This window comes from Pterocles gutturalis, unplaced genomic scaffold (genome assembly GCF_000699245.1).
Source record: "Pterocles gutturalis isolate BGI_N339 unplaced genomic scaffold, ASM69924v1 Scaffold51976, whole genome shotgun sequence".
NCBI lineage: Eukaryota > Metazoa > Chordata > Aves > Pterocliformes > Pteroclidae > Pterocles > Pterocles gutturalis.
The window spans coordinates 1-12010 of record NW_010102469.1 but is presented as its reverse complement, the minus strand read 5'-3'; the positions used below and the strand labels follow the sequence as shown (position 1 = coordinate 12010).

Here is a 12010-nt window from a genome sequence, read left to right as displayed (position 1 = left end):
GGGGCCGCGCTGGGGCCAGGGGAGCGGGGCGCGGAGTTTTTCGGGTTTGGGTCTTTACGAGAAGATTAAATAAAGCGCTGGAAGAGAAACCAGCGGTAGAAGGCTAGTACTTTAACGGTGCCCCACCGCGTGACAGACCACACAGCCGGCAGGGCTGAAGACGCCTGAAGTAAATATTTATTTTCTACCAAACAGCAGAGGAGAAAGCATTTGGGAAAGTTTTTATTCAGTATTGGACTACTCAGTGTAAGCTTCTGAACAAAAGCACATTTTTAAAGCTGCGTATCCCTGCCCCAGTCACTGGTGCAGCTAACCGCAGTCCTTGCACGATCCCCTATAAAATTAAACATTCCTACATTTAAAAGCAGCACTTCCAGGTCAGCACAGGTGGATTCATACAGCTGTGCTCTATTATTTCACCTTTTTGCCTGTCCACGATATACAACTGCAGTATTGTAACGGCAGCTGATGAGCCGTTGCTGCTCCGCGGTGGTATTGGCAATGGCAACTCACCGCTCTGCCTTCAGCTCTCCTGCCTCTGGCACCGCCAGCCTCCTCACAGAGCTGGGGCAGCTCCTTTGAAGATAAGGAACACACGTCCTCACGTGCTATGAGGCTTCACTTCCCAGAAGCTGCAAGCAGAGATTCAATATCCTGAATGACTTTAGAAGTTTTTTCCAAAGCCTCCAAGATGTACCCTTCACTCATTTCTTCCCGCTCACTCAGATTTTCTGTTTTTCTGACAGTAATACCAGATGGATTGGTTTTTGCAGCAGATGTCCCTTCCAGAACATTGCTATTACCCAGTAAAACTAGTGTTATTTTGTTAAGAAAAAATACCAAACCCTTCCTCCTAGTAAGAAAAATGCTTCTCCATATTTGTATTCATCATTCTGCATTGCAAAGTCTCACATTTAATAGCATGGTAATTACGTAAAGCTAAAAGTTAAAAAATGCAGTTTAACAGCATGCACTTCTCCTACTAGGAAAACTGGACACTGGCTTAAAGATAATTATGGAGTGGCTTTAAGCAGGTACTGTGCAGCACACGTTTTTGAGCTGGCTGAACACAATGGAACAATACTGAGTTAGCTGATAAACAGTAAGATACTGTACTGCAACAACAAGCCTAAAGGCAACAGCATGATCTCTCTTTCAAGTAGAGATTAGCAGATGAGTGTTAGCAAAAATAATGCAATACCCATTAAAGGGATTCCTTTTTTTGGTGATTTTTTAACTTTACTTTTGTATTCACCCACTGTTTTTGTTTCTGGTGCTGTGATGCAGGAGTTGGACACGAAAAAACAAAAATTCTAAATAAGAAAACAAAAAATGGCTTAAAAAGTTAATTTTAAGGAGTGGGTAAGACCGTAAAAGAAGGTAAGAAGAGGACAGAGAGTCTTTGATGATCTCAACTGCAGATCTGAATACATAGATGAACAACAGAATATAAAGTGAAAAATCCTCACAGCTTTCAAAAGGATACAGTTAAATCTCTGTATTTTTTCGAGCTCAGCATCGGCAGACCTATCAAAGAAAATAAAGATTATTCAACATTTCAGTATTATAAAAGGTTCTCAAATGTATTTTCTACTTTAATTTTTAATAGTTTCCAGCAATATTGAAAATTAGATGAGCAAAATCCAAGTGAAAAAAAAGCTTTATTTTTGTCTTTCAGACCACTAATCAATGGCTGCCATTTGTCAATTATCTGTGTTTCCAAAAATCAGGGCTCTGCTCTAAGAATAGTCTCTTTGCTGTATGTATGTATAAATATAGATATAATTTTTAATTTCATCTTCTACTGAATCTGCTATAATTTGAATAAAGGTGCAGGTATAATTGTTTTCAATTAACACATTTTTAATACCTGAATATGATTGTATATGATGTCAGTAGACATTCAGTCAGTGGCATATATTAAAAAGGACTTACATATTAGTAAGAGGCATTTAGCAGTTCCCAGCACTCTTTTGAACGGCCTGGTGTTCTAGTAAAAGATGCCTTTCTTTGTCCAGTTTCTTTTTCACTTTGCAAGATATTATCTCTGTAACATTAATCCTCCTTCAGCAAAGTCACCATAATTCTGACTTTTAAGTACGGCAGGCAGAAGTGCAACAAAACAAGATTTACCTAGAACTCACCTTACCTAAGATTTTAAACACTGAAAAATAAAAATTTCATTTTTGACCTCTAGGAAAGGCAGTCTATAACATTCAGAGTTTTATAGTCTTTTTGAGTTTTATTTTCAACATTTTTTGTAGGCAATTATTTAGAATAAAGATGTGTACCAATTTTCTTCAGTTACAGAGTGTGCAGTATATTCAGCAACCTCCTTCCTTTCATTCAAACTTCTGCACCATTCTATTGCTGTTCTGATGTACCTATGTTAACATGAAAATTCACAAAAAAGTAGTTATTTATATGAGAAATACACTCTACTAATTCAAGCAACAAACTGAAGGCATTTAGCAATACACCTAGATCTCAAAGAAAAACCCATGATTCAAATTCTAGCTTTTTGTCTACGTTCCTTGCCATTCTTTGATTCCCACTTTTCTTCTAGAATCTCCTTCATAAATATAGGCAGCTATAGAAAATTATAACAAAGCTTTATTATTTGTAATGAATAGTGTACAAATGTTAATTTTTGTTGTGAATATCTGCTTGCTAAAATGTAGCACAGTTAGCTTCTGATGATTCCCATAATGAGGCTGTAATTAGAGCAAGTAGATTAGAAAAAGCAATCTGCAGGCAGAGGTCAATATCTCTAATACAGCAAAAACTGGATAAAGTGCTAACCAGCTCTATGTAGCTAGGGCTACATAGAGCTGGTATCTAGGTACCAGCTCTAGATGTTTTTTTCCTTATCCATTGATGTAAATGCCAAGTTGCAGCTCTAGTTATTTTTTTAAAAAGACATTACTGTAACAGGTATAATGGAATGACAGCACACAGTGGACCTGAGTCATACAGGTCCTGAATCTTTGCCAGACGTAAGATGGCGCTTTTATAATTACGTTTCGTTCCCATACTCCCCAATATATGTTCAGTGAAAACCACTACTTCATTTAAAAGGACTTGTACAGAATTATTCTATATTTAACTTTGAATTGTTTAAATTACTTATACCTTTCATAGATTCCAGGATGACTTATTTGTATTAGCTGCTGTACCCCATTAGGAGTAATTACATTACACCAGCCAACATCTTCATTTACCTTAGAAGAAAAAAAAAAATTGAAAGTATTTTTCTGCTGCAGTCTGAAGACAAAGAGGCAATTATAATATGCCAATTTAAGAATTGAGTATCTTTGAATATTCCACTCTAAACACTTAAAAGTTTGTGTTTTGCTAAGGATAGAATTTGGTACAGTCTGCTATGAGAAATGCAGGGGAAAAAAAACCACCTGGTATGGCCCCAATGGTTTTCTGCTATTCAAGAATATTTCTAAAAGTATGTAGAAATGTTTCCTGACCTGAAGAATTTTCAGTTCTTCCTCCTTTTATCATGAGTGAATATATATGTTTGAGCTAGCTCACATCAGGAAGTTACGCTGTACCTTTTGACACACTGACTATCATTATTTACATTGTTTATCATAGAGATATCCTCAGACACTCTAACATCTTTTTGTGTCTTGTCACCTTAGGGCAATAAGCAAAGACACAGAAGCCAAAAGTCTCAGCAGTCAATCTTGAGTCCCAGACTCACATAATTTTCTCTGTAGTGCCACTTTTCAAAAATCAACATAATTTTCTTCTATATTAAGTAGATTTAAAAATGTACATGGAATCCAAGATGCACAAGGTTACTTTTCTGAGTGTTTTTCACTATCCATTTGCTCAAATATAGATTATTTGAAATAAAAAACAAATACTCCCTTCTTTGATCAATGTGAGTGACTTCTTAAAAGGATACAGCTTCATTTGCCTCTTTAGGCACAGGTTATGCACTAAAATATTCTTCCTCCTTGTTTCTGGTAAAAATACTAGCAATACTTCATCGGTAGTGTTTGCGGATAGTTCCTGTTTTCATTTAGACTACTATACAAGCTCAAGAGTAAGCCACAGCAGAAAACGTTGAGAGTTTTTAATCTCTCAAAAGATTTCAGTCTGTATTTTATGGGAATCAAAACTTTTGTTTCATTTCCTCCTTAGATTCCTAGTAACACTTTTTCATTAATTTTTAAAAAAGAGTCATTAGTCTAACTGATGAGTTACCTGGATCTTATTACAGGAAGAGCTGAAATCCCAGACCATATTCACAGCCATCCCATCCCAAAAAGCAGCAAGGACTTTATGATCTGAGTACACAACAAGTCTTCCTGTGCTGGGAATAACTTTTTCATACAGCGAAACCGGCAACATTTCTCGTACATCTGTGTCAGGCACCTAGAACCAAACAAATACATTAAAAACTTGAGGAAAGGTTACTTTTATCATTACAGCTGTTTGTATCTCTCCCAAGTTTCAATTCAGTTTTTTTTCCAGACCACAGACAGTTCTATCACGCAATTGTTTTCTGCTTCACACATACACCTTTACACTGCATGTTTTTGGTTCCTAAATATATACCTTATGATCTTTGTTTATAGGATACACTCACCACTCTTCCCTAGTAGACTAGGTCCTACTGCCTATAGCCCATATAATCGTCCTTATAACACTGCAAGATTTATAAATGCTCAGCTACATACCATTTTCCAGCAGCAGAGATGATAGTTATGAGTTAGTGATAGTTTAGTCTTGTAGCAGTACTGAAGCATTCTGAGGAGAAAAAAACAAACAAAATATTAAGCATTTCATACTTACTATGTCTTCTAAACAGTTGCAGCCTTTATTCTGTAAGTTTATAGATGTCCTCAGTGCTAATATAAATTAACTTTTATACTTAAAGTCGTAATAAGTATTATGTGTAATTTAACTACTGTCCTTTCAAATGTCCTTTCAAAACTACTGTTCTTAATGTAACAAAGATAAAGTTACTTGGTTGCCTGAGTAATAATGGAGGATATAGAGTACGGATTTCCTGGTACATCAGGAGGTAGGTTTTTTACTGAATACATCTTTTCTTCTCTCTGCAGTAAAGAGCAGAAAGGAGATACGTTAGTTAAAGGTACTGTAGCATGAAAACAGCATTTAAGGCCTTGGAACATATGAAATTTCTGACCTCCCAGAAAACAACTACAATCACATTTAAATTTGTCCCAGCAGACAGATAAATATCTCCTTGAAAAGTAAAAAAAAATGAAATTGTATCCTTTAAGCCCACTTCTGTGGGAAGAAATATTCACAGTTTCCATGCGCTCAGTATGGACCAAGAAGTTCTCTTATCAGAGAATAATAGACTGTAGTTCACTACTAACTACGTGTGACTGCAAGTTAAAGGCTAGGTCTGGAGGGTTACAAACTTGACCCTTAATTCTGCTTTAAAAATAGAAAGCATTGCATAAGTACTTGAGAGGATCTCTGCTTTGGGAAAACTGAACAATAGACAGACACAGAAAGGCAAAACCATTTCTCCAGCACTGAACAGCTAGTCTGTGGCAAAGCCAGAACAGAACCTGGATCTTCTAGGTTCTGTCTCCATATAGTAAAAAAGAAAACACAAAAAGATTAAACTCTAATCAAGGTATGAGTTTAAAGATTAAACTTCTCTTCTAAATTAGTGAGAAATGGTTATTGTAGAATCTTACTACAGTACATACTTGAGCTTGTGAAATAAACGTTACAGTGGTTAAGATTATTCTTGAAATAAATGTTACAGTGGTTAAGATTTTTCTTACTGTGTCTATAATTTACAAAAATACATTCTGAAGCAGAAGGAATAATTTATTTTTTGTACAATTTATTGCTTGACTCAGTCATTATAGTAATTAGCAACGTACGGACTTCACTATAGACTGGATAGCCAAATGTCTTAAAAATAAGAAAACTGATAACTTGAAGGAATTTGTGACATATTTTGAAAGTTTTATACCTCTTTTGTTCCTTTTTGGATTGCATAATGTACAAAATAGTTTCCCAAAAATGCTCCCTCTGACTTCAAAAATGAGCCATCACCAGGATAAATTTCAGCGATATTTGTCCCACCATGGATAAATCTAAGAGAAATAACAAGATTTTTAAGAAGTATTTAAAATGTTGTGTCACTAGACGAGCAAAACAGTTAACTACACTTGAAGAAAGCACTAAGCAGAAACACATTTTCAACACATGAAAAACTTTTTCCTGTGTCACAAACAGCAGTGTGTACTAATTACTTCTTTTAACACAGAAGATAAGCATTACCAGCCTCTTCATTTGCATGTACACTTGCGGGTGTGGAGCTAAACAAGCTAAAGAAAGCTTTTTTATGTGCAGGTAAACATCTCCCAAGAGCTGCTCATTCCACTGACCACAAAATATAGTGACTCCAAACAGAAAAATCAAATTTTCCTAGTGTACACAGAGAGCTGTCAGAACAATTCCTGAACAGCTCGAAGGTCTCTTTCCAGGGCAAGTGTGTGTTTTTCACTAAGATCAATGGTCTTTTACTTGTGATCATATGGCATCTTGGAGCCTAAAATCCATTCAGTGAGACAATTCTGCAACTGTGGTTAGATGCCTGGACTTTGGTAATGGGACTTACAAGACTAAGTATGGCTACTCACCATACTTCCAAAGATATGAAGTCTAAGAAGAGCTGCTAAATATTTTGTTCAGATGAGAAGAAAATTTAGGAATTACAAAGAAAAATGGAGAACACTGGGCAGACCAATTAAGCTTTAAAGACCAATTATGCTTTTATCAAAGACTTTTAAATGCTGGTAGCAACTGTACCATTTTCAAAGTTTGTATAACAGATTTGAAAGGGCAATTTTAAAAAAAAGGTGTTTTGTTTTGTTTTTTTTTAAACCATATGGATGAGGTACTTTGCCAGGAAAATCCACAGTTTATCTGCTTGCAATATGCAAATTATGCAGGTCACCAAGACAAACATTTCTAAAGCGTGAAATCTTCACTATCAAACGGAGCAATGTAATTCGCAAGGAAACCAAGCACCATCATTGTCAGTGAAGTCCCTGGGAGCTCCAGCTGTCCAGTCAACCTTTCAGAAATCAGATAATCAGATGACTTCTTTAAAAGCCTTAAACATGACTTCAGATTGATTGCTTCAGACATACCCACTTGCAGACCTGAAAGACACCATACTAGAAAATTTGAAGTCCAGTGAACAAACAGCAGAAACGACTAGACTCTTACATGAAGATGGTGTACAACTTCTCAAGGAATGAAAAGGGACAAAGTAGGACATTTCATCTTATGGCTTAATTCCCATACAAATGAAGTGTTCCAAAGCTGAAATGCATCATCTCCTACATACCTATAAAAAACACCCTGGCACCATACAATCTGAATTAGCTGAGGACATGAACACTTTTCAGTATCTTGATTCTGAAAAAAGTCACAGAAATCCCACCTGTATAAAATACAATAAAAGCTTCAGTTAGTCCAAAGGTTGGGGTTTTTTTGTGAGCTAGTAATAATTTCTGTACCAAGAACAGATGTATGCACATCTGTCCAAAAGAAAAGAGGCCCCATATTTTCACAGTCCTCTGCTTCCTTAGTTATCCACATTAGTTACCCAAGTAATTTTCTCAAACTTGCAAAGGTTTCTTTGATTGTGTTTAGTTGTGCTGATAGAGAACATATGCCAGTGGCCCATCTCAGAAGTATTATCTTCTCAAAAATGAAAAAAACCCCAAACCAACCCAAAACCTGCTCTTTTTTTTAGTATTCTCTTTTTCATTTACATATTTATACAGCATGTCAAGAAACCCAAAATTTATTTTTCCCTGGACTAATTACTATATATTCATTACAGTAGGATACAGAACATTGCTTTCACAAATTTCATATTTCAAAAAGTTCCTAAAAAAAAGTATATGATCGTAATATTTTTATACCTAGAATTCAGTTATATTGCTAGAAGTTGAAGTTCAAAATTGCAGAACTGTAAAAAATATGTTAACAACTGCAAAGTAAACAGCTGAAATTACCTGTGTAAATGTGGGGCTCTGCAGCTGAGTGGCAAAGCTGTAGGTAAACAAGAAACTGTTTCATGTGTTTCAGGATCTATTAAAACATCAGCTTCTACAGATATATGGTTGTTTTTTTCACATGTCTTCATTACACTCTTAGCCATATGTAAGTTATAGCACATTACTGCCAACGACAAAGGGTATTTCCATTCTTCTGGGTAGGAGGAAATAGACCAATGCTGTGTAACCCATGTGTATTCAGAAGAACAATTTGTGTAGAACGAAGGGACTTCATCTGTGACTTTTTGGTCCTTTGGTTTTGTTGGTTCTTCGTATTTACTTTCAGCACAACCATGTTCATTTTTCTTATTCTCTGTTCTTGTTTGTTTTGATGAAATTTCTCCAACAGAATTTTTACTTGGTTTTCCATACCGATCTCTGGTTTGGTAGTTGCTGTTCTTTTGAGAGGAGCGTAAGCATGCTGCAGATGACTGGCTGACTTTGCATAAGAACTCCACTGTAAATTCTTGCTGCAATTCTGGGAGGTAGAGGTGAGCATAACCATCTACTGACGAGATCTTCACAATGCCATTGTCTATACATCTTGTTAGATCAGCTGTAGCAGGGTCAGGCCATCTAACTTCTAAGATATCACTGAAAATAATCTAATACAAGAAAAAAGATGTGGGGCAAGATAAAAATCACCTGCTTCACAGAAATTACAGTGGAGGATTTACATTTAAATGAATTCAGTCCAGGTTATGTATGGCAAGAAACTTTACTCTGTATTTATTTGCATACATGAACTCAAGAGGAAGCAAAATATCTAACCTTCCTATCTGCTTCCTCCCGTTCTAATAGAGTTCTTTCTGTCTAGGAATAATGTTTTAATTTAATATGCATTCATAAACTAGTAAGGTTTACATGGAGAGCTGACCAGGCACAAGTGCCCACAGACAGTAGATATTAGTTTCCAACTGCTTCTTAAGAAACACTGAAGAGAAAGCCTAAATTATCTTGATCATATCAATTATCAGTAGGCTTCACTGAAAGCCCACATTAAAATTGTGTACATTAAAACCCCATGTGCTCTGAAATCTTCTCTTTATTTATAAAATTAAAATAAGTCTATAAGATGGCATGTAACACGCATTCATGTGTTCTTACCAGAACTTAAGTTTATTGAAAACATTTTGCAGCTAGGTGGGTAAACTTACTTAATCCCACAGCACCAAAAATTAAGTTACACAGCTATGGCTAGGATGTGAACAAAACAAATTTCTGAAGAAAAATTTAAAATATAATAAAGATTTTAGACTTTTACAATACAATATTTGGAAAGTCTCGAAAGAATAGCCTCATCTTACTGAAGTGATATTCAAGTACAGATTGCTACTTCAGTTAGCACTTGCGTTCAAAACAAACAAAAAATATTTTCGTAGCATATGCCCTTGTGCTTACCCCTCTACAAAAATTAAGCTATGATTCCAAACAAGCACTGCATCCACCTCAAACCTGAGATTAAAGCTTTGCCCAAAGACAAGAGATAGTTTAGAAAATGCACTAATCACCTTCTGAAACATTCTGTCAAGATGGACAATGCCTTTTTTAGTCATCTGCAGAAGTTCCTCCCTAAAATGAGGGATTTTCCTTTGTATTGTCCTTATACTTTGTTACCACGCAGAAAATATCCTTAGTCTACTTTCAATTGAAGACCCAAGGTAAAGCACTGGGTCCCAAATAAACACAGAAATGCAAATTCTCTCAAATAAGGTGTGAAAAAAAACTTAGCAAACACACTCCTCTTCATTTGTTTTGTCTCAGTTTAATCAGCTGTGTCTCCACTGACTGACCTTTATTCAGATATGTTTCAGCCCCAATCATAGTGTGGCCCTGCACTGGAAAAGCAGGGAGTCCAAGAAAAATGAAACATATCAGCACTAGTGTATTAGTAAGGTGGGAAAGTCTGCTGAAGGTAACTGGGGCACTAAAGATGAAAATGTATCATAAAGAGTTGCAAAATGACCCTAAAAAAAATAATCAAGTGAGCAGACAATAAGGCTGCAGACAAAAAATGAGTGGAGATAAACATAATGTGATATAAATGGGGAAAAGCAATCCTAACTTTACATACAAAAGGATGGGCTCTGAGCTAACTCCACCACCCAGCAGTAAGAACTTGGTGTTATGATTGACGGTCCCATGAAAACATACTCTGTGTTCAGCAGCAGTTTAAGCAGTGTATCAAAGGTTTGCAAATTCAAGGAAAGGAACAAGAATAAACAGAAGATACAACCATACCGCTGAATATATTAATGGTTAACCTGCATTTTGAGTATTACTTACAGTTCTGGACAGGCCACATCACTGACAACATCCCCCTCATCAAGCTGTCTAGAGATGTGGATGGTTAGTGTGGCCAAAACAGAGCCTAAGCAAACTGTAGTACTAGGTTGTTTTGAATTCAAGCATAACCAAAGTAATACAGTGGAAGCGCAGAAGCACTTATGTACCCAGTGGTCTAGCAAAAATTAATGTGACCGCTAGTAAGGGGCCATAGGTCTTAGGCTAACTGTGTCTTATGCTAATTTTGCAAGGCCACAGGATGGCTCATTAGGGAGTGAACTGGAGCGTCTTACCAAAGGCCTTGAAAATATGGGCACTGGCTGAAAATCAAGGTGACAGAACAATAAACCGATAGTAAGTTACTGAAGGACAATCTCAAGAGCTACAGAAAGACTGCTTTTGCTTTAAGAAAAGCAGCAGCTGAAAAACTGAAGGGAAAAAAAAAAGGCAAAAAAAAAAGCACCAAGTAACACGATGAGGCAGTTATCTCACTTGCTGTGGCCTGGGAGAGATCACTCAGCATCCTGAAGCAGGCAGTCACAGTGGAACCAGTAAATTAGAGACTATCTAGAAACCCAGCCATCTTTCAGAAGAACAAGATCCTGGCCTGTGGGAGGGTAGATGGTTACCTACTAGTGCCAACAAACAGAGGGTCAGCTCTGCATTGCTGTACCTTGGAGTGAATCTGCAGTACGACTGTACGGACTGCTTGCTGTTAAGTATGTAGCGATACTGATTGACAGCGTCTTCAGCAACTAAACATCAGCCTGAAGTGTGTTACTAATGAAGAGTCAGTGGGTAAGTTTTAAAACTTAAAACTTGCCCGTTTTATCAGTTGTCTTAAGACTGCCACCACAGTGCACACACTCTCGCATGCACTCAGAGGGAACACCAGAGGGATGCTGATGAGGAGCAAAGCTTCTAGAAACAGTAAATGGGGTCTCCGGATGGACCTTCAGTCTGACCTGAAGTAGGCATGCCTGCAGAGTGACACTGCCCTGACTCACACAGGTGCTTGAATGGGAAAATGATGGGCTTCTGAACCTGACAGCCTCACAGAAAACACCGGCCTATTTCACCAGGTCTTCCCTGAAAGGCTTCAAGTGCAGAAAAGTGACTGTACATAAAACAGCTTGTTAGGCTTTAGTCTTACTGAGAGTAAATGAACTCTTCAGTGTTTGGCTACAAAGGACTGGCATAAATAGAGGACTAACCAACCGTTAGAGCTGCAATTCTAAAGGGCAGTATTCTAATCAAGTTGACAAAGGCATTTAGCCAGACGGCCCGCACATCTCCACAGCCTCACGTGCGTCCGCTCTGTCCGGCTACCAGGAAAGGTTATTTCACAAAAGCGTTACACGTGTAACTCTCACCTTTTTTGTTTCTGCGGGCATAACACGTGAAGGTAAGTACGGGCGAGAAGAAAACTTGTTCCGGAAATCTAATGCTCGCAGAAGCTGTTCCTAATGAAGTGCAAAGAAAAGAAAATCAAAACACAGCAACACAACCCTGCTGCACCCTGCGTTTCCTCTGCAGTGATAACACTTGAGCTGACTTCACCCTCTCATCTTCTGGAGCAGAGGCTAACAAATCCCCTCCACTGTGCACCGAGGAACCACGGTGTCTCTGCTCAGGAG

At 37.3% G+C, this 12010-nt stretch overlaps 1 protein-coding gene across 1 annotated transcript; it reads right to left on the bottom strand.

Moving 5' to 3' along the window:
* Positions 1 to 618: 618 nt before the first annotated feature.
* Positions 619 to 11836, bottom strand: LOC104457498 (chromosome unknown open reading frame, human C5orf34; the record flags this gene model as incomplete). The annotated part of the gene is made up of 11 exons (XM_010086161.1): positions 619 to 812; positions 1487 to 1527; positions 2292 to 2384; positions 3133 to 3221; positions 4225 to 4395; positions 4701 to 4770; positions 4990 to 5081; positions 5984 to 6107; positions 7370 to 7465; positions 8046 to 8692; positions 11747 to 11836. Coding segments are annotated over 11 exons (1707 nt in total), but the record flags the coding sequence as incomplete, so codon positions are not given.
* Positions 11837 to 12010: the final 174 nt, after the last annotated feature.